Source organism: Gymnoscopelus braueri (genome assembly GCF_963280865.1).
Source record: "Gymnoscopelus braueri genome assembly, chromosome: 13".
Lineage (NCBI taxonomy): Eukaryota > Metazoa > Chordata > Actinopteri > Myctophiformes > Myctophidae > Gymnoscopelus > Gymnoscopelus braueri.
Window position 1 is genome coordinate 27584468 of NC_137615.1, and position 22500 is coordinate 27606967.

General features: G+C 43.1%; 1 protein-coding gene across 1 annotated transcript in view; it reads left to right on the top strand.

Annotated features, from left to right (window-relative positions):
- The window catches only part of LOC308098389 (myosin-16-like), a 37568-nt gene that overhangs the window by 10186 nt on the left and 4882 nt on the right, over positions 1-22500 (top strand). The window contains exons 13-39 of the mRNA XM_080446724.1: positions 74-240; positions 606-776; positions 1090-1266; positions 2309-2494; positions 3237-3324; positions 3548-3665; positions 4599-4719; positions 4969-5105; positions 5515-5596; positions 6570-6743; positions 7316-7396; positions 7918-8064; positions 8395-8499; positions 8713-8799; positions 9586-9731; positions 9966-10056; positions 10828-10884; positions 11291-11377; positions 11957-12202; positions 12746-12863; positions 13059-13186; positions 14335-14531; positions 14655-14787; positions 15083-15299; positions 21063-21199; positions 21551-21654; positions 22079-22271. Of these exons, the coding sequence (XP_080302850.1) occupies positions 74-240; positions 606-776; positions 1090-1266; positions 2309-2494; positions 3237-3324; positions 3548-3665; positions 4599-4719; positions 4969-5105; positions 5515-5596; positions 6570-6743; positions 7316-7396; positions 7918-8064; positions 8395-8499; positions 8713-8799; positions 9586-9731; positions 9966-10056; positions 10828-10884; positions 11291-11377; positions 11957-12202; positions 12746-12863; positions 13059-13186; positions 14335-14531; positions 14655-14787; positions 15083-15299; positions 21063-21199; positions 21551-21654; positions 22079-22271 (3695 nt within the window). The remainder of the gene's footprint in view (positions 1-73; positions 241-605; positions 777-1089; positions 1267-2308; positions 2495-3236; positions 3325-3547; positions 3666-4598; positions 4720-4968; positions 5106-5514; positions 5597-6569; positions 6744-7315; positions 7397-7917; positions 8065-8394; positions 8500-8712; positions 8800-9585; positions 9732-9965; positions 10057-10827; positions 10885-11290; positions 11378-11956; positions 12203-12745; positions 12864-13058; positions 13187-14334; positions 14532-14654; positions 14788-15082; positions 15300-21062; positions 21200-21550; positions 21655-22078; positions 22272-22500) is intronic.

A 22500-nucleotide genomic window follows, 5' to 3' on the forward strand; every position in this document is an offset into this window, starting at 1 on the left:
CTTTGAGGGGGAGGGGGACCCCACACCCTGTGACTTGAATTTTAGATTAAAGTTTTACATTTGCCTTTCACAGGTCAGAACCAGGACCAGTGTGTGTACTCCATTGGCGCTCTGGCCAAAGCCATCTATGACCGAATGTTCAAGTGGATGGTAACTCGCATCAACAAGACCCTGGACACCAAGATGCAGCGGCAATACTTCATAGGAGTACTGGACATCGCTGGGTTTGAGATCTTCGAGGTAAAATCATGTTTAAAAGGATGGATAGAGGAGTGGAGGAATGAATAGGTAGATGGAGCATGAGCAGATGGACTGATAGGTGTGTGACTAGATGTATATCCACATTTGGATAGATAGACAGATGCCTTGTCTCAAACTGATGACAGGCTTGCTATTTGGTTAAAAAGACAGCACTGTACCTGAAGTATCACAACAGGCTTAACCCCAGAGTATAAGTGAACTGATTAAAATGTAAATATGTAGACACATAGATGAGTTTAGTAGGATAATGGATGTGTTGTGTATAGATGGCTAGATGTACACATGTATAAATGGATGGATACATAGTCTCACACATCACCTCTTCCTCGACTTCTGGTTTGTAGCTCAACAGCTTTGAGCAGCTGTGCATCAACTTCACCAATGAGAAGCTGCAACAGTTCTTCAACCATCACATGTTTGTGCTGGAACAAGAGGAGTACAAGAAGGAGGGCATCGACTGGGTCTTCATCGACTTTGGCCTGGACCTGCAGGCCTGCATCGAGCTACTGGAGAAGGTACTATCTATCTATCTATCTATCTACATGTATCTATCTATCTATCTATCTACAGTATCTATCTATCTATCTATCTATCTATCTATCTATCTATCTATCTATCTATCTATCTATCTATCTATCTATCTATCTATCTATCTATCTATCTATCTATCTATCTATCTATCTATCTATCTATCTATCTATCTATCTATCTATCTTATTTTAGCTAATGCAACCATTTCAACAAGTGAGAAAAGTTCATTGGTTTTGTAAAACATTTAGTATTTCTAAAAAGAAAACCCCTCCCTCCTTCCTTCTCCCCGTGTTCCAGCCCATGGGTATCTTCTCCATCCTGGAGGAGCAGTGTGTGTTTCCTAAGGCCACAGACGCAACCTTCAAGGCAGCTCTCTATGACAACCACCTGGGCAAGTCCAACAACTTCCTCAAGCCTAAAGGGGGGAAGAAGGGACCAGAGGCCCACTTTGAGCTGGTTCATTATGCTGGCACTGTGAGTACCTGCTGGACAATAGGATGCAGTGGAACACTGCTTCAAGGAATATGCACAAAATCCTCAGTGTTTATTTAACTCTGAGAGTTACAAATGGAGAAACTAATGATTCTACTGTGTAGCCCTTATATTGTACTAGATTTTCAGGACGCTCAAACCTAGTCCTATGTTGCACTGATAAGAGCAATGGCCACCGAAGTATGGCCATTTGAGGTGTTAAACACTGCTATAACACTGCTGCCGAGCAGCGATGCACTTGCAGCACCCCGGTCCCGGCGGTCCACTGTCAGACATGTGGACCGGGGTGTCCGGGAGGTAGGGGAGGCAGGCTATTCTGATGGCCGGGTTGTTGTGGCCGGGTCTTGTCTGGGGCACTACATTTAGGTGGGCTACAACATCTACATGTCACTGAATGTGGTCTTTAGGTGTGCTACAACATCTACATGTCATAATGTGGTCTTTAAGTGGGCTACAACATCTACATGTCATAATGTGGTCTTTAAGTGGGCTACAACATCTACATGTCATAATGTGGTCTTTAGGCTATAACATCTACATTTCATAATGTGGTCTTTAGATGGGTTACAACATCTATACGTCATAATGTGGTCTTTAGATGGGTTACAACATCTATACGTCATAATGTGGTCTTTAGGTGGGTTACAACATCTATATGTCATAATGTGGTCTTTAGGTGGGTTACAACATCTATATGTCATAATGTGGTCTTTAGGTGGGTTACAACATCTATACTGTATGTCATAATGTGGTCTTTAGGTGGGTTACAACATCTATATGTCATAATGTGGTCTTTAGGTGGGTTACAACATCTACATGTCATAATGTGGTCTTTAGGTGGGTTACAACATCTACATGTCATAATGTGGTCTTTAGGTGGCTTACAACATCTATATGTCATAATGTGGTCTTTAGGTGGGTTACAACATCTATATGTCATAATGTGGTCTTTAGGTGGGTTACAACATCTATATGTCATAATGTGGTCTTTAGGTGGGCTACAACATCTATATGTGACTTTTAGGTGGGCTACAACATCACTCACTGGCTGGAGAAGAACAAGGACCCCTTAAACGAGACGGTGATGGGTCTGTTCCAGAAGTCCTCCATGTCTCTGTTGGCCCAGCTGTTCCACGAGGAGGAGGCTGCTGCAGGAACCAAGAAACAGAAGAAAGGAGCGTCCTTCCAGACGGTCTCCAACATCTACAGGGTAACACGTGCGCGCCCACACAGACACTCAAATAGCCCGGACTGCTGGCGTAGCAGTCCAGGCACCTATAGGCTCCAATGTAACCTGTCAGTGCATCGCAGGTTCGAGTCCCGATCCCGACGATCTTTGTGCATGTCTCTCCCCATCTCTCTCCTTGTTTCCTGTCTGTCTCTACTGTAATCTATAAATAAAGGCCAAAAAGACCCCAAAAATATCTTTAAAAAAACATATTTTACATCTACTCCACTACATCTCAGAGGCAAATATTGTACTTTTACTCAACTACAATTATTTGAAAATGTTAATTACTAAATACTTTGTAGATTTAGATCTACAAAACATACATTAACCACTTCATCCCCATATATATATCGGCTATTTGAAAATAGCTGATACATCTGCTATTTTCAAAGGATTTTTATACATTTGGAAACTTAAGCATAATGAGTAATTTTACTGTTTGTACTCTAAGTATATTTTGGTGCCAATACTTTTGCACTTTTACTCAAGTACATTTTTAATACCAGACTTTGACTTGTAACAGTATTTCTTCATGGTGGTATTGATACTTTTACTCAAGTAAAAAAAGTAAATGTGTATTTCTTCCACCACTGATATACACAGGCACAGTTGTATGTTCACATAATAGGGACACATACACATTTATAAACACTGCCAACACACAAAGTACAAACTCACAGGTGCCCCGTTTGTATTCATGCCTTTTTTTCTGCCACAACAGGAGCAGTTGGGCAAGTTGATGAGCACCTTGAAAAGCACTGCACCTCACTTTGTCCGCTGCATTGTGCCCAACGAGTTCAAGCAGTCTGGTCAGTGTCCATTGGAAACCACTGCATGTTTCAGAGCAGTCTGGTATCTGTCCCTTGTCAAACTAATTCCACTGTTTGCACCGCTAGAAATATATCAACTTAACTTTCTATATAAAAAGAGCAAGACTAGCTTTTGAACGGCACTGTAATGTGATAAAAGTGTGTGTTGTGTAAAAGTGTTTTTGTGGCTGACTCTACCCCCCTCCTGTGTTGGCCCATCCAGCTGTGACCGATAACCACCTGATCCTGCACCAGCTGGCCTGTAACGGTGTGCTGGAGGGCATTCGAATCTGCAGGAAGGGTTTCCCCAACAGACTACAGTACCCAGAATTCAAACAAAGGTCTGTTTCCTTTCAGTTTAACCCACTTTTTTCAGAGAGAGAAAAATAAATAGCTATCCTCAGTGTTGCTAATTTCATAGGACCACATATCAAGTAAGCAAGTAAGTCAAGAGATACCAAATTAGAGCATTTTTGGGGGGGAAAGGAGTGAATACTTTATTTCTTTAATAAAAGGCGAGTTTAAAAATACATGACACATTTTACAGATTTTACCATAACTGGAAAAAAAGCACAGAAAGTCCAGTCAAACAAGAGTTTGTTCCTAAAGAAGTAAAAGTACAATCATAGAAGTACAGTATTAAGTGCACCCAACCTATCAGCTGTCATGACACATAACAATGTATGTAATGTATGTAATGTCACTCTTTTCCATAAGCAACAGGCATGATGATGAGAGGATTTGCGTCATTAGACCATAACACTGGGTAGAGTTTCTCCTGAAATTTACAGCCTGTGAAAGAGGTGGAAAAGATTCTCGTAATCATCATAAAAAGAAACCTGGCCTCCGTTATAATCTACAAACACCCCAATCTTTTTAGGATTCATGCTCAGGGAGAGAATCTTTGTCGTTTGTTGTTGAGTATAGTAGCCGTTTAGTTGTTGCCGGCATGAGTATCTTCCTTCCTTATCCAGCTGCAACGCCCAGTATACCTGATGATTCCCGCCGACTTTTAGTATGAATTCTTAATCTTAACAGTTGCTCCTACCACAGTTGCAAAACAAATGTGATTTTCTATTGATTTGTACAGACTTCATGCTCAAACTCACATTTTACTCAAACCCCCCATGTCATTCATTATGTTCTATTGTTTACATCTGACCTTTCACAATTCAAATTAATTAATGTGGGTCCAGACCCTGATCTCTGGTCTATAGCATCACTGCAGTGCTTTCGCAATTGGCAAATGGCAACCATTTCCCCTCTTCTCCCAGGTACTATATCCTGAACCCCAACGTGATGCCCAAGGGATTCGTTGACAACAAGAAGGCTTCTGAGCTCCTCCTTGGCTCCATAGATCTTGATCAGATGGAGTATCGTATTGGACACACCAAGGTAACACCACTGTTATCAGTAACCATCTTTGTATAAACATTATTTTACCTTCAGGCTTTAGTTCACAAAATGATAGCAATCATACATTTTCACATTCACTGTCACATGATGTTGTATGGTCTTGGAAATGAAATCTACCAATATCATTAAAATAACTAAAGAACCAAATGCACCACAAAACAAACTAAATTATCCTTTTAAAAACCTCTTGAAGAATATATATTTTTCCCTTGTCCTTTTCTTGTCCAGGTGTTCTTCCGTGCAGGTGTCCTGGCCAAACTGGAGGACATGCGTGATGAACGTCTGGCTAAGATCATGACCATGTTGCAGGCCCGCCTCAGAGGAACTCTGATGAGGATTGAGTTCAAGAAGATGCTGGATAGACGGTCAGTGTGTGTGTGTGTGTGTGTGTGTGTGTGTGTGTGTGTGTGAGTGTGTGTGTGTGTGTGTGTGTGTGTGTGTGTGTGTGTGTGTGTGTGTGTGTGTGTGTGTGTGTGTGTGTGTGTGTGTGTGTGTGTGTGTGTGTGTGTGTGTGTGTGTGTGTGTGAGAGTGCGTGCGTGTGAGAGAGAGAGAGAGAGAGAGAGAGGGGGGGAGGGGAGAGAGAGAGAGAGAGAAGTGAAATTATATTAATATTTGTTGTCAAATGAATGTCTTTCCAAAATAGTTGCTAATAGCGTGTGTGTGCGTGTGTGTGTGTGTGTGTGTGTGTGTGTGTGTGTGTGTGTGTGTGTGTGTGTGTGTGTGTGTGTGTGTGTGTGTGTGTGTGTGTGTGTGTGTGTGTGTGTCTCTTGCAGAATTGCACTGATGGCCATCCAACGCAATGTGAGGAAGTTCCTTCAACTACGCTTCTGGGGCTGGTGGAAACTTTACAATAAGGTACACACACACACACACACACACACACACACACACACACACACACACACACACACACACACACACACACACACACACACACACACACACACACACACACACACACACACACACACACACACACACACACGCACGCACGCACGTACACACACACACACACACACACAGCTAAAGACTAATTTATACTTTGCCATACGACCAAGTCACTCACCCGAAACAAATTATGGACAATCTATTTCCTTTTAATACCCATTTCTATCTCTCTATCTCTAATCCCTCATCCATCTGTATCCTCAAGTTGTTCCTTCCTCTCTCTCATACCTGCTCAATTTCACCATGTCAACTTCTATCGTTCCCCCTCTCGCCCCATCTTGCCTCCGTCTACCTCCTTGAGCCAATATTCTACTTCATTCATCATTGGGACATGGGGAAAGACATACGAGACATCATAGGAGCTAAAATACGCGTTGTGCTGTGCATTGAAAATAGCAGATCTATGAGCTCTATTTCCAGTTCGCAACACAGTCTGGCACACAACTATAGTATAATCAACGCATCTGTGTCACTTTAGGTTTCCTTGGCTATTCAAAAATAGCAGATATACAAGCTCATAGCGCGGCACCGAGTGCCGCGCTACGAGCTTGTAGATCTGCTATTTTTGAAAAATTGTGAAAAAATATATTTTTTATTTTTTTCAAAAAACTGTTAGGATTTAGATTTTTTTTAAGAATCGCCTCAGGTCTTAATGGGTTAAGTCGGGGACGTGCAGTGTGTTATTTCTGGGTCCTTCATCGTGTATTGTGCTCTGTTGCCCCTGATCTGAAGGTATGACACATAAATAACGTCCAGCTGGACTAATTGTGCATCATCATCATCACCATCACCATCACCATCACCATCACCATCACCATCACCATCACCATCACCATCACCATCATCATCACCACCATCACCGTGGTCCTCCATCCTCCAGGTGAAGCCGCTGCTGATGGTGGCTCGTCAGGAGGACGCCTTCAAGGTCAAGGAGGAGGAGCTGAGGGTGGCGCTGGAGAAGAACACGGAGCTGGAGGGAAAGATCAAAGATCTGGAGGAGAAGTTTGTCACTCTGTCGCAGGAGAAGAACGACCTGGCCCTGGCGCTTGCTGCAGTAAGAGGTCTACGCTGGGCATTCCAGACGTTGAGCTGATGCTGACTATAGCTGGTGTTATCCAGACAGAGCCACTTGCAATGAGTGCAAGCTATTAGCTTTGTAGGTCATCCATATGATGAACAACCAGCATTAAAGGAGTAATTCACCCAAAAAATTACTTATTTTCTATCAATTGCACACCCCATGAAGCATTGAATTCATGGAGATTTTTTTGTTTTTGTCGCATTCCAATAATAATTAATAATAATAATTTGATGATAATAATAAAGATGCTTATGTATCTGGTAGGAGACACAAAGGAGACTCTTGTGTCTCCTACCGGATAGACCACACCAGTAATCAAATTATTGGCTTAGGAATGCGACAAAAACTAAAAAATCTCCATTCATTCAATGCTTCATGGGGTGTGTAATTGATAGGAAATAAGTAAGAGAAACTAATTTCACCACCAAACCACAACTTCTATTGAAGAATGCCCCTCATGAATAGACCCTTACGTGTCCATTTGGTTCCATTTCGAACACTCCGGACATACTGTACACAAACTTGACAATGTGGTCTCTCTACAGGACCAGGACACACTTGGTGATGCAGAGGAGCGCTGCACTCAACTCATGCGGCAGAAAGGCCAACTGGAGGAGTCAGTGCAGGTAATATAAGCCTAAATTATACAATGATCACTTCACTTATTTATTGAACCTTTTGTGAGTACCGATCCTTTGGTATAAGAGTCTTGTGTGCTTAAAAGGAAATCACAGACACATAGCCGTTAATTTCTCCTTTGGAGCGGAGCAACAGCGCAACATAAACATCCACTTTTGCAATTGACCATATTCACACAATGGCCAGGCCCATTGAGCTTTCTCCGGCAGCCGCCGAGTATGAAATAAGAGCAAAATGGACGCTGTTTGAATAAGGTCAATACTACATTCCTGCCACTGTACATGTAATATATGCGCACATACAGTTCTTCATTACATACAGTATAAACCCTTTGCTGACATGTAGTAATACAATCAAAACAGATTGATACTGTGTAAACTCAGTGAATGTTTTAGATTCATGTCCACGAGACCAGACAAATTAGAATATATATATTTTTAAATGTATTTATTACATTGAACAAATTGTTCTCTGTTGTGTCCTGTAAACGCTCTGCCTCTGGGTTTAGGACCTGCGTGAGCGGCTGGAGGAAGAGGAGGGCAACGCAGCTTCTCTGCACGCCCAGAGGAGACAGATGGAGGGAGACTTGACTGAGATGAAGAGAGACCTGGAGGCTCTGGAGTCCACCCTGGCCAAGAATGAGAAGGAGAGACAGGTAGAGGAGAGGAGAATCTGGGGTCTATTCTGCACTAGATTGGGATGAAGAAACAGGCATAGGAGAGGAGAGAGGGATGGGAAAGAAAGTGAATGGGTTGGAGAAGAGATGAAAATGAGAAAGAGAGGAAGGTAAGAAATTGGGAAACAGAGGGAGGAGATGAAACAAATAGAGTAAATGTCTATTCATATAACAGACTTTATACATTTTAACATACATAACACATTTATGAAACAGAACAGACAATAAAAACAATGCCCATCTAGGATTTAGGTGAAAGAAAGTGAAAACACTTATTGAATCTAACAGTAATATTTGAATGGTCTTCAGGTTCTGGACTCTAAGGTTCGTAACCTGACAGGAGAGCTGAGTCAGAGAGATGACCTGATCTCCAGGCTACAGAGAGAGAAGAGAGATCTGGAGGAACTGCAACAGGTACAGGCACGCACACACGCACATGCACACGCACGCGCACGCGCACACACACACACACACACACACACACACACACACACACACACACACACACACACACACACACAGACACACACACACACGCACACACACACACACACACACACACACACACGCACACACACGCACACACACACTGACTGTTGGGACTGAAATATCTCCTACTTCTGTTAGAAAACTCTGGATGATCTGCAAACAGAGGAGGACAAAGTCAACCACCTGACCAAGACCAACAGCAAGCTGAACACACACGTCAACGAGGTGAGATGTTCCACTGTACACACACATCAACGAGGTGAGACGTCCTACTGTGTACTGTACCTGCCAACAATGTGATGAAGGAGGTTCTGTCTGTTACTACAAGATGAAGAATTAAAGATTTGAAGATGAAAGAGGTGACACCATTTTTTTCATAACCGATCAGCATGATGGAAGCAGTAGCAAGGTTTAGAACAAAAGATGGACTTTTCATTTAAAGTTTTTGTTTTAACCCTTTTAGATCACATCCCCAGTCATATTGTGAAAATTTTTAACAATTATGCCAATGAAAAAAACACTTTATTTCTTTGTATTAAATCAAATTATGTTTTCTTCCTGTAAATGTCTATTTGACGCATGCTTATGTAAGCTTGAACCAACCAATTTCAACCAATAATACCATGACATCACCCATCAATCAGTCTTCGCCTGTAATTCTCCATGTTTGTTATGATGTCAAAGTCAAAGACCTCCCAACGCTGCATATCCTGTTTCACTCAGAAATACGTGACGATACGGAAGTTAGATACTCTCGAAATACCTTTTCATCTGGACTTTAAACATTGTCTACTTTGAACTCATCATGTTTGTGTGCGTGTGTGTGTGTGTGTGTGTGTGTGTGTGTGTGTGTGTGTGTGTGTGTGTGTGTGTGTGTGTGTGTGTGTGCGTGTGCGTGCGTGCGTGTGTGTGTGTGTGTGTGTGTGTGTGTGCGTGCGTGCGTGTGTGTGTGTGTGTGTGTGTGTGTGTGTGTGTGTGTGTGTGTGTGTGTGTGCGCGTGCGTATGCATAGCTGGAGGACAGCTGGGAGCAGGAGAAGAGGATAAGGGCGGAGCTGGAGAAGGCGAGGAGGAAGACAGAGGGAGACCTGAAGATGACCATAGAGAACCTCAACGAGATGGAGAACGCCAAGATAGATCTGGAAGAGGTTATCAAGAAGTGAGAGCACACACACACACACACACACACACACACACACACACACACACACACACACACACACACACACACACACACACACACACACACACACACACACACACACACGCGCACACACACACACACACACACACACACACACACACACACACACACACACACACACACACACACACACACACACACACACACAGTAAATCTAACGCAGTGTCACTCTGTTGTGTGTTCCTATAGGAGAGACTTTGAGATCAACAACATGAATGCCAAGCTGGAGGATGAACAGTCTCTCAGCTCCATGCTCAGCCGCAAGCTCAAAGAGCACCAGGTGAACAAGGGAGAGCTGAACAGGAGAGACAGGAGGATAGGTTTAAATGGACTGTAGCCATAACAATGATAACCATATAGATGAAATACATAATACTGAAGAGTTTCACCTGGGAATTCATCGTTGCCCAAAGTTATCCAACTTGACGTATGGTGTGAGGTCTCATTTAGCAGGGTCAGAGGGCTACATTTGTTCATCACATACCCATAGCCTTATTTACAAGACAATAAGAAAATAGCTTTTGATTAACATTACTGTCAACAAGGAACTGTATAGCAGCAAACAAAATGGTCGTCCCGCTGGGATTTACCGACCGTGGGGAGGAAGTAGGCTGAGAACATGGCATGTACTGCTGACAGGCCTCATCTTTGTTGGTCATGCAACCATTCTGTGAACCGTCAAAGTTTTCTGTGCTTTGGTTCCTTAGTAACTGGATAAACCCCAGTGTAGCAGTGAGTTGTACCACACCATCTGCAGCAACCGTGAGTGTTTTGAAATGATGAGGTCCTTCTGCAGAAAGGTCACTCATGTTGATAGATCAACGTGGTAGGAATTTAGCTCATGCTGATTGGTCAGCTATAGTTGTCAGTCCTAGGACTGATATGGCGTATCATCCGCTCTGTCCTTTTACCACTCTCCTCACACATGGCGAATAAGGCTGCCGGATATGTGATAAAATGTCTTAATTGATGAAAGTAAAAGGGCTTTCTATGGATGTGGTTTCCCGTCTCCTGATGTTTTCCAACACAAGTTCACTGATCTATATTTCAGGGCCGCATTGAAGAGCTGGAAGAAGAGCTTGAGGCTGAGAGAGCCATGAGAGCTAAGGTACACATATTTGGCCGCGCACCCCCATTCTGAAAATGTTTTGTGCCAGGGACCCCCAGAAGAGAAGATTTGTGTTAAAAAAATCTAATTTATTAAATATTTCCCAAAAAGCTTTGATGTTTCTCAAAAGAAAATCTATAATAGCAGATAAGCCCGCAGCGTGGCACAAAGTGACGCACTGTGAGCTTGTACATCTGCTACAGTATTTTTGAAAAGCCAACGCTAAAATGACATGCTTTCCCGATTTTAACGGGTTAATCCAAACACATCAGCATATCCAACAGTCAAAAGGATCCATTCACATCCTCCTGACACACGTGCGTATACACAGTGAGTTATATGAGATTATCATGCACTTTGTGAACAAGTTTAATTGCTTCTTTAACCCCAATCTGTTCTCTGATAGGTGGAAAAGCAGAGGGTGGAGCTGTCACGAGATCTGGAGGACCTCAGTGAAAGGCTGGAGGAGGCGGGAGGAGCAACTGTTGCCCAGGTGAGTCGGTCAAACACCTCCTTTGCGGACAAAGGTATATTTCCTCCTGGTTTCGCAACCATTAATTTTAAATTCTGTAGAGATGAAATACTCTCAGATAACATTATATGATAAAAGTTTGTACAATTGTGAAGGCAAGTGGTGCATAGCCACAGGCCACAGGCCATACTGCAGTATCAAATACCCAACAAACAGACTAAGGGACATTTTCCACAGCCAGGCCGTCAGGCTGCTGAAAACCTTTATTAACACGCGCACACACACAGGAAGACAAAGTTTGAATGTGTGCACACTCATGCAGGGCGCACGCACACATGTGTGTGTGCACAGCAGTATTTGCCATATAATACTAAGAAATACATAAACCAATTCCAACGCTTATACCTCAACACATGAGTGTATAAGTATTGTTCATTGGTAAAAGTAAATTGTTCAAGTAAATTTTGAATTCCGGACTTTTACTTGTAACAAAAGTATTTCTACATTGCAGTATTGATACTTTTTCTTGAGTGAAAAAATTTAGTACTTTTTTCCACCACTGAACCCATGTTCCCTGGCACTTCCTCGCTCGCCCCTCAGATCGATCAGAACCGCAAGCGAGAGACAGAGCTGCTGAAGCTGAGGCGGGAGCTGGAGGAGGGAGCGCTCCAATCAGAGGCGTCGGCCGCGGCGCTGAGGAAGAAGCACTCAGACTCCATGGCTGAGCTGGGAGAGCAGCTGGAGAACCTGAACCGGCTGAGAGTCAAACTGGAGAAGGACAGACAGATCATGAAGGCAGAGATCGAAGACCTCAACGCCACCGTGGAGGCCACTCAGAAAGCAAAGGTTCTGGGCCTGTGTGTCTTTGTATACATATCGTTGCTTTTGGGCCGAAAAATCGCCATATTTTAACTTGATTAACGCCCTACTTGATCATACTACAGCGTCACATAAAAGTATCATAGCAGATCTACAAGCTCGAAACGCGGTGCGAAGTGACGAGGTTTGAGCTTGTCGATCTGCTATTTCTTTTTTTGAATCCTGAAAAGTAACAGTTTTGGAGGTTTCCACCCGACAGAGACGATATGTGTGTGTGGGTCTATGTGTGTGAGAGTGCTGAAATGATTAAATTAATAATGAATAATTGATTAACTGATTGTCAGAACATGTATCCTTTCTCTACTAGAATTGTTTTAATTTAATAATCAGTTTAGTGATGTATCATGCAAGTCTAAATGAAAAAGCATAGAAAAATAGAATAAATACATTTAAATATCTGCAGAAAATCTTATGCACTCATCTCTCCATTTATCTAGCTATCGATCTCAATGTCAACGCCCTTTGCACGCATGTGTGCGTGCGTGTGTGCATGTATGTGTGTGTGTTTAGATGAACTCTGAGGTCCATGTTCATAAGCTGGAGGACAACCTGGCAGAGTCCAACGCTCGCCTGGCTGAGATGGAACGCAGTCAGTCTGAACTCAATACAATCAAGATCCGACTGTCTGGTAAAGACGCGCACGCACACACACACGCAGAAACACACGCACTCAAACACACGCACATACGCATGCACGCACGCGGTGTATACTCGTATTAATACATGTGTGTGTGTGTGTGTGTGTGTGTGTGTGTGTGTGTGTGTGTGTGTGTGTGTGTGTGTGTGTGTGTGTGTGTGTGTGTGTGTGTGTGTGTGTGTGTAGCTGAGAACGGGGAGATAAGCAGGGAGTTGGAAGATGCTCAGAGTAAACTGAACCAGGTGACCAGACTGAAGGCCTTACTCACCTCCCAGGTTGATGAGCTCAAGAGACAACAGGATGAAGAAAGCAAGGTATAGAAACACACACACATGCACACACACACACACACACACACACACACACACACACACACACACACACACACACACACACACACACACACACACACACACACACACACACACACACACACACACACACACACACACACACACACACACACACACACACACACACACACACACACACACACACACACACACACCCTAGCATCCCTATTCTGGGCATGTCATAACTCATAATAGGTGAAAATTCAGCAAAAATAATGGGAACATGATGAAAATAGCTCTACAAACTCAGAATGGCGCATGGTGAGCTAATATAGATCGGATATTTTTCTGATTTTATAGTATATTGGATTTAAATGGTTAAAGGCAAGCAGCATTGGCCTTTGTCACCTTATTGGCTCGGAGACTCATTCTAATTAATTGGAAATCACCTACTTCCCCCTCTCACACTCATTGGATAAGAGACATCTTGTATTGTCTAAAATTAGAAAAGATAAGATTCTCATTGAATGGCTCCTCCAGTAGGTTTGGGAAGGTATGGGGTCCATTCTTTCAATTTGTCCGGAATTTGAATCCATCTCTGATCGGGGATACGGATATGTGAGGTCTGGTGGATCATTGATATGCTGGGTTTGCTGTGGCGGGGGTGTTGTGCTGTATAGCGGATTTTAAACGTGACATGGATATGTATTGTTTGACTGATGTTTTTGTTTCTGGTTTTGTTTTTGTCTTGTTTGGTCTGTGTTTGTTTATATATCTTTTTTATATGTATATATATTTTTTAAAATGTTGTGTCTTTAATTTTATGTCTTCATGTTTTGGGGTGATAATTCAATGTGTTTACTGAGCTTTTATATTTTATTGGTTGCATTAGGAAGCTTTTATGTACCTGATCATATGCCTTTAATGCTGAATCCTGCTGTGGAAAAACCCAATAAACAAAGTAAAAAAAAAAGAAAAAAAGGCAAGCAGCATAATATCAATTGTTAGTTCATTCAAATACACTCGCCTCCTTCTGTACTGTCTTCATACAGCACAACAACAATCATAAACTCTCATACACTCTATCTCCACCTTTTTCTATCTTTCTCTTCTTCAACATTCCTTGCTCCTTTGACCTCCCCTCTACCTCTCTCTCTCTCTCTGTCCAGGCTCGTAACACAGCAGTGATGGGTCTGGCTAACGCACGCCACGACCTCTCGCTGATGAAGGAGCAGTTGGAGGAGGAGACAGAGGGACGCGGGGAACTGCAGCGTCTCGTCTCCAAGCTCAACGCTGACGTCACCTCCTGGAGGAGCAAGTATGAGACGGACGCCATCCACCGAACCGAGGAGCTGGAGGAGACCAAGTGAGTCGGCCGCACAAAAACAGCAACCAACAGAAAAGAGAGGGGTGAACATTATATTTCCTTTAAGGGGAAGACCCACTGTCCTACTTTTTCATCTCTCCCTCTCTCGGCCCACTCCTCCAGGCGGAAGCTGGCAGCTCGTCTCCAGGAGGCTGAGGATGCAGCCGAGGCAGCCCAGGCCAGAGCCGCCACTCTGGATAAAATTAAGCAGAGGTTGCTGGGAGAGGTCGAAGACCTCACCATAGACTTGGAGAAGGTACACACGCACGCGCACACACACACACGCACATATACACGTCCACACACACATGTACAAATACTCCCCAATCACATGCCTCATACAGATACACAATGTCATGACCTGGCTCAAACCTTTCTTTGACTCAGCACCTGAAAAAAGAAAAGAAAAGAAAAAAGGTGTGTGTACGTAACCTATGACCTGGCTCAAAGCCACGACAGAAATTGGTGTATGGTATTAAATAGGACACATGCTGTTTCTTCCACTGATGTGTAATAAGCTTATTTAAATATGTACTTATACATTCAATTAGTCCAATGCAGCAGCAGCAGCTCTGGACAAGAAGCAGAGAGTCTTTGACAAGATGGCGGCCGAGTGGAGCCAGAAGAATGAGGAGCTGCAACTAGAATTAGACAACAGCCAGAAGGAGAGCCGCTCCTACATGACGGAGCTCTACAAGCTGAAGACAGCCTACGAGGAGAGCCAGGACCACCTGGAGATCGTCCGCAAAGACAACAAGACCCTCACAGGTGACGGACACCTATAGACGGTATCAGGCTGTGAACAGTAGTAACACAACTGATCTGAACATTACAACCTTTGTGAATGTCCTGTTTTTAATAGTTGGCCTCAGAAACAAAATAAACGTTTTTTTTTTTTTTTTTGTTACCCTACACATTATTATGATTATAGCAAATTTGCTAGTGGTGTATATTGTATGTAATCACTTGGATTAGAAACCTGGTCTCCCACCCGGGGAACCAGACATCTTTCCACTGCAGCTTAAGCACCGCACCGCACCACACCACACCACACCACACCACACCACACCGCATTAAAATATCTACCGTTTCCATTACACAAAAGTACCCCCTCTCAAATCCACAGGTATGAGTAGCAGACTCCGGTCATTGACACTCATTTGTAATGTAAACATAGATGGAGGTCATTGCTTTTTGTCTAACAATGTAATGTAAATGAGTGGCCAACTGTCCTGTATACAAATGCAAATCACCTGTGCACGTGCGGGTGAACCATTTGGTTCGGTATGAACCAAATGGATCCTTATAACTGTGATTATAATGCAATATAAATTATAATGTATTACAACTATGCTAATTGTAATACACTATAATGGATTATAACTGATTATAATACAATATAAAGTATTATAATTTATTACAACTATGATAATTATAACACACTATAATAGATTACAACTGTGATCATAATACACTATAAAGTAGTATAATGTTTTACAACTATGATAATCATAATACACTATAATAGATTATAACTGTGATTATAATACACTGTAAATTATTATAATGTTTTACAACTGTAATGTCTTGAAGAGGCTTGACAACGACTTTATATATACGTGACTTTATTCATGCTCAACAGGTAGTGGTACATACAAACAGACCAGTGCATCTCCATAGCCTAGCATAGCATACAGTGAGCTTTACGACACTGCCGTTAAATGTAGATCAGCTACGGGTGCCTGTGAGGCACAACCACCTAGTATATGACATCTCTTTTTTTATAGATTTTTTTTTCTTTTTACCTAGTGATATATTTTTTTTTTCTGTTTCTTATTTTGTCTTTTTTTCTTTCTTTTTTTTAACATGACTTCTTACCCCTCACAGTGTCCAAAACACAAAACCATAAACCAAACATTACATCAACTGTCATGAATAGAATCACATTAAACAGTACAATCATGTTCAGTATATGCATAGATTCAACCTACACCATATCTAATGGGTGGTCTACTTTGTCTACCAGACCTGGTTTGATATGTTTCAGATTGTTCACCAGTTGTTGTCTTTGGCTGGACATTAACAACTGGGTGCTCTGGTGAACCTGTTGGTGTTGCATGGCTGACACTTGTGTCACAGTCTGTTGTCCCTGACTCTGTGTTCAGGTCAATGTCCTGTTCACTAGTGGCAAAAGGTTCCTCACTGGTTTTCCTCAAATGTTTTCTGTTTCTCCTGTACTGTCTCCCATCAGGAGTACGGATAACAAAGGATCTCGGCTGCTCATGTTGCCGCAAGACCACAGCTGGCTGCCAGGTCTCTCCTCTTTGCACCCGGACATTGTCTCCTGCTTGCAAATCAGACAGGTTCTTGGTTTGCCTGTCAAAGTACATTTTTTGTTTATTCTGTTTTTCTCTTAGCTTGTCGTGTACCTGGTCAGATCCCTCTGGAGTTAGCAGTGTGGTTGAAGTTGGCAGTTTTCCTTTTAGGCGCCTTCCCATTAGCAGCTGTGCTGGTGATAATCCTATTCCTTCCAGCGGTGTATTTCGATACTCCAATAATGAAATGTAGGGGTCACCTTGGCTGTCCTCTGCTTTCTTCAGCAAGTTTTTAATAGTCTGTATTGCCCTTTCTGCTTGTCCATTTGATTGGGCATGACCAGGACTGGACGTGATGCGTTTGAATTCCCACTTGTCTGCAAAGTCTTTAAACTCGGCACTGGAATACTGAGGCCCGTTATCTGAAATTAAAAGATCACAGATTCCATGCCTAGAAAAGACAGATTTCAGTGCTACTATGACACTGCTACTGGTGGTGTTTTTCAGTTTGACTATTTCTGGGAACTTAGAGAAATAATCCACACACATTAAAAAGTCAGATCCTCTGAAATGAAAGAGGTCAGTCCCTACTTTCTCCCACGGTCTATCTGGTATTGGGTGTGAAAGCAAAGGCTCTTTTGGGTTGCTGTGTTGGTGCTCATTGCAAGTGGCACACTGAGACACCAGTTCCTCAATTTGTGAAGACATGTGCGGCCAATACAAAATGTCTCTGGCTCTTTCTTTGCACTTTACAATACCTAGGTGGGACTCATGGATTTTGTTCAACATTTCCTGTCTCATTTGATTTGGAACAATGAGCTTTGCTGCTTTGAACATCAGCCCATGTGTGTGTGTGATTTCATCCCTAAAAGTCCAATAAGGCTGAATTGTTTTTGGTACTGCACTTCTTTCCTTGGGCCATCCCCTCAGTGTGATTTCTTTCAACAACTGTATTTCGGGGTCCTCTGCTGATGCTGACCTGAACTTGTGCAGTTTCTCTTCTGAAACTGGAAGTGTGATCACATTCACTTCCAAATCTTTCTCCAGCAACTCTTCTTTCTGCTCATTAAGGAATGCGCGACTGAGCGCGTCTGCTATATGAAGCTCTTTGCCTGGACGATAAGTGACTTTAAGGCTGTATCTTTGCAGCCTCAGAAGCATCCTCTGAAGCCTCATCGGAGCTTGATGTAATGGTTTTTTAAAGATGCTCTCAAGCGGCTTATGGTCACTCTCAACTAGAATGACCTTCCCATATAAGTACTGGTGAAACTTCTCACATCCATATACAATGGCAAGTAGTTCTTTTTCTATTTGCGCATATCGGCGCTGACAGTCACTGAGTGCTCTTGACCCATAGGCTACAGGCTGTCCCTCCTGCAGTATGACTGCTCCTAAGCCTTCTGAGCTGGCATCTACTGACAGAGTTATTGATTTTGTCACATCATAAAATCTTAAAGTTGGAGCATTTGTGACCAGCTGTTTAAGTTTTTCAAAACTCCTCCTCTGTGGTTCCTCCCAGTGCCACTCTGTGTCACCTTCAAGCAGCTTTCTCAAAGGAGCACTGATTTCTGACAGGTTAGGAATAAACTTTGCGAGATACTGGATCATGCCATTGAACCTCAATAATTCCTGTTTGTCCTGTGGCGGTGGAAGCTGTGTCACTGCTCTGACCTTTTCCTCATCTGGTTTCAGTCCACTGGCACTGAGAATGTGTCCAATGTATTTTATTTCTTTAGTTCTGACTTTACACTTGTCTCTGTTCAACTTCAAGTTGTTCTCTTTTGCTCTCTGCAATAACATTCTCAGCCTGTGGTCATGCTCTTCCACAGAGTCTCCCCACACAAGTAAGTCATCGATTATATTTACCACACCTTCCAGCCCCTCAATCAACTGTGCCATGGCCCTCTGGAACACCTCTGGCGCGGAAGAGATCCCGAACGGCATCCGCAGGAACCTGTATCTTCCTATTGGGGTGTTAAAGGTGCAGAGCTTAGAACTTTCCTCATCAAGTTTGATTTGCCAAAATCCTTTATTAGCATCCAGCACTGAGAAATACTTGGCTTTTGGCATACAGGAAACTACTTCCTCCACAGTCAGTAATGGATAGTGCTCCCGTTTTATAGCTTCATTCAAGTCTTTTGGGTCCATGCAAATACGGATTTTCTTAGGTGTGACCACAGTGACCATACTATTGACCCAGTCTGTTGGCTCTGTCTGCCTGATTATGACACCCATTTTCACCATGCGGTGTAGCTCCTCCACAACTCTGTCTCTGAGCGCCACAGGAACCCTCCTGGGAGCGTGCACGACAGGTGTGACAGTGTGGTCAATTTGAATATGGTACTGACCAGGTATGCAACCCAGTCCACCAAACAGATCATCATACTCCTTAAGAATGTCCTCCTCTTTTCCAATTTCATGCATCCTCTTCACTAAGCCTAGTTTCACACAAGTGGCTCCTCCCAGTATAGCTGGTACTTCTTCTTGTGTGATTTCAAACTCAATGTTGTGCTTTTGGCCTTTATATTCACATGTTAACGCTCTCTTGCCCAGTGGTGCTATCTTTTGACCAAAGAAGGCAACAAGTTTGCTTTTACTCGCCCTGAGCCTGCCTCTGACCTCCAGAGCATTGAATGTTTTAAATGACATTGCATTACAGTCTGCGCCTGTGTCCAATTTAAATGTCACATTTTTTGTATTGATTCTGAGGCTTTCTGTCCATTTTCCTCCCTCAGTCTCGGTCTCAGCAGACTCCATCACACTGATGTGTTTGTCATGCTCCGTACTGAGAGTTCCAATGAACATGTCCTCTTCCTCCTCACTTTGCTCCACTGCATGCACTCTCTTTTTATATGGCTGCTGCCAAGAGCCTGACTGACTTGGCGTCTGACTCTGAGATCTGCACATTTTGGCAAAGTGATTGTTCTTTTGGCATTTTTTGCAAATTTGGCCAATTGCAGGACATTTATTTGTTCCATGTTTGTAACCACATCTATTGCAACTTGCACCGGTCTGTTCCGTTCTTTCTTTTACTCTAAAGTCTTTTTTCCTGACAGTTTTTACAGTGTTCATCTCCACCTCCTCTGTCAGAGCTTTGACTTGAGTGTTTGTTATTTCACTTGCCCTGCAAATATCAATGGCTTTTTCTAGAGACAAATCTGCTTCTCTTAACAGCCTGCCTCTCACTTGGTCATTAATTATGCCACACACAATTCGGTCACGTACCAGGGAATTATGCAGATCTCCAAATTCACAGTCTTTGGCCTTGTTCTTTAAGTCCGTTACATAGGAATCAATAGGCTCCGACTGCTTCTGTGCTCTTGTGAAGAATATGTGCCGGATATACGGTAAGTTTTTTCTGGGCTCACAGTAGTCCTTAAACTTCCTCTTCATCACGGCTATTTTGTTTACCTCCACGTCTGCAAAGACGAAAGTATTGGATACCTTAATCGCCTCTTCTCCCGCGACGTGTAGGAACGTAGCACATTGCACTGTTTCGGACTTCTCCGCAACTCCGCTGGCAACACAGAAGAGCTCGAAACGCTGGCTCCAGCTTCTCCAATTTTCGGCAAGATTGCCTTGCAAACTCAGGTTCGGTGGAGGTTGAAACTGCGCCATCCCGTTCTACTTCTTCCGACTTAACTTCTGACACCATGTAATGTCTTGAAGAGGCTTGACAACGACTTTATATATACGTGACTTTATTCATGCTCAACAGGTAGTGGTACATACAAACAGACCAGTGCATCTCCATAGCCTAGCATAGCATACAGTGAGCTTTACGACACTGCCGTTAAATGTAGATCAGCTACGGGTGCCTGTGAGGCACAACCACCTAGTATATGACAACAACTATGATAATTATAACACACTAGAATAGATTTTAACTGTGATTATAATAATCTATAAAGTATTATAATGTTTTACAACTATATCCTGTTCTAAATAAAAAGTCGGTGAGTGATCAGTCATTATGAAGTGTTTGGCCCCGTTTGGCCTAGCTCAGACCTACCCAGGACTGGGTACTTTTTAGGCACCAGTTTAGTACCACTTACACACCACTCTACCCACTTCATTGTAGTGGAAACCGAGGCACAAGTGGACGGTGTGGTGTGGGGTAGGGTGAGGCCATGCATATGGAAAGCCAAGGCCTAGCGAGATATGGGGCTTCTGGGCTGTCGAGAAGGGTTTTTACACGTCTCACTTCTTCTCTCAGAGGAGATCAAGGAGCTGGTGGACCAGCTTGGAGAGGGAGGTCGCAGCGTCCACGAGCTGCAGAAAGCCAGGAAGAAACTGGAGGTGGAGAAGGAGGAGATGCAGCTGGCCCTGGAGGAGGCTGAGTCTTGTATAGAGGTACTGTGTGTGTGTGTGTGTGTGTGTGAGTGTGTGTGTGTGTGTGTGTGTGTGTGTGTGTGTGTGTGTGTGTGTGTGTGTGTGTGTGTGTGTGTGTGTGTGTGTGTGTGTGTGTGTGTGTGTGTGTGTGTGTGTGCGTGTGCGTGTGGTGGTGTGTGTCAGACAATAGTCTGGCAGTAAGTATTATTGGCAGTGCTGATTCACTCACTTCACTCAGCTATCTACTGCTGTATGTGTGTGTGTGTGTGTGTGTGTGTGTGTGTGTGTGTGTGTGTGTGTGTGTGTGTGTGTGTGTGTGTGTGTGTGTGTGTGTGTGTGTGTGTGTGTGTGTGTGTGTGTGTGTGAGTGTAGGTGGAGGAGGGTAAGTTGGTGCGTGTGCAGCTAGAGCTGGCTCAGGTCAAGGCCGACATCGACCGGAGGATCCACGAAAAGGAGGAGGAGTTTGAGGTTACAAGGTGAGAAAATATGCACACACACACACACACACACACACACACACACACACACACACACACACACAACTTTATGTTTTACTCAAAGAATCTACAAAGGAAAAACAAATTAATAAAGCTGTAACAGGATGTGTCAAGCACTTCAACCAGTCTACAATCAGCATCCGTTATTCTTTGTTTTATTTAAATATACTCTTACAGTATGTGTGCTGCTGTTTTTATTCCATGTGATTTATTATGTTCATTTGATATTAAATATTGCCAGAGTTTGTAGTTAGTATTGCAAGTTGCTGTATTTAGCCGGATCACTATTGTCTTCATGGAGGAAGTGTTGTTCTGTGACTTGTCAAATGCCTGTGACGTTTCATGCAACCAACCATTCAACTGTTGCAAGTGACTCCTGTGCTGTGCCATTCTTGTCATCCAGGAAGAACCATCAGCGTGCGGTGGAGTCACTGCAGGCCAGCCTGGAGGCGGAGACCAAAGGTCGCGCCGAGGCCCTGAGGATGAAGAAGAAGATGGAGGGAGACCTGAACGAGATGGAGATCCAGTTCGAGCACGCCAACAGGAACAACGCTGAACTGGTCAAAACACTAAAGAAACTGCAACAGCAGATCAAAGTATGGCAATAAAACCATGTTCTTAAATCATCGTAGACATCATCTCACAGTTTTTCCAACTAAATGTCTATTGAACATCAGTGTCAGATATAAATGAACATACATTGCGTTTTGTAGAAGGCCCTCAATGTAGCTGTTGTTTTCCACAAGACCTGTTTTACATGCTTTTTGGACTGCCATTGCTCCAAGTCTTACTGAATGCAGGATAGCTTCAGAGCTAGAGAGTCAA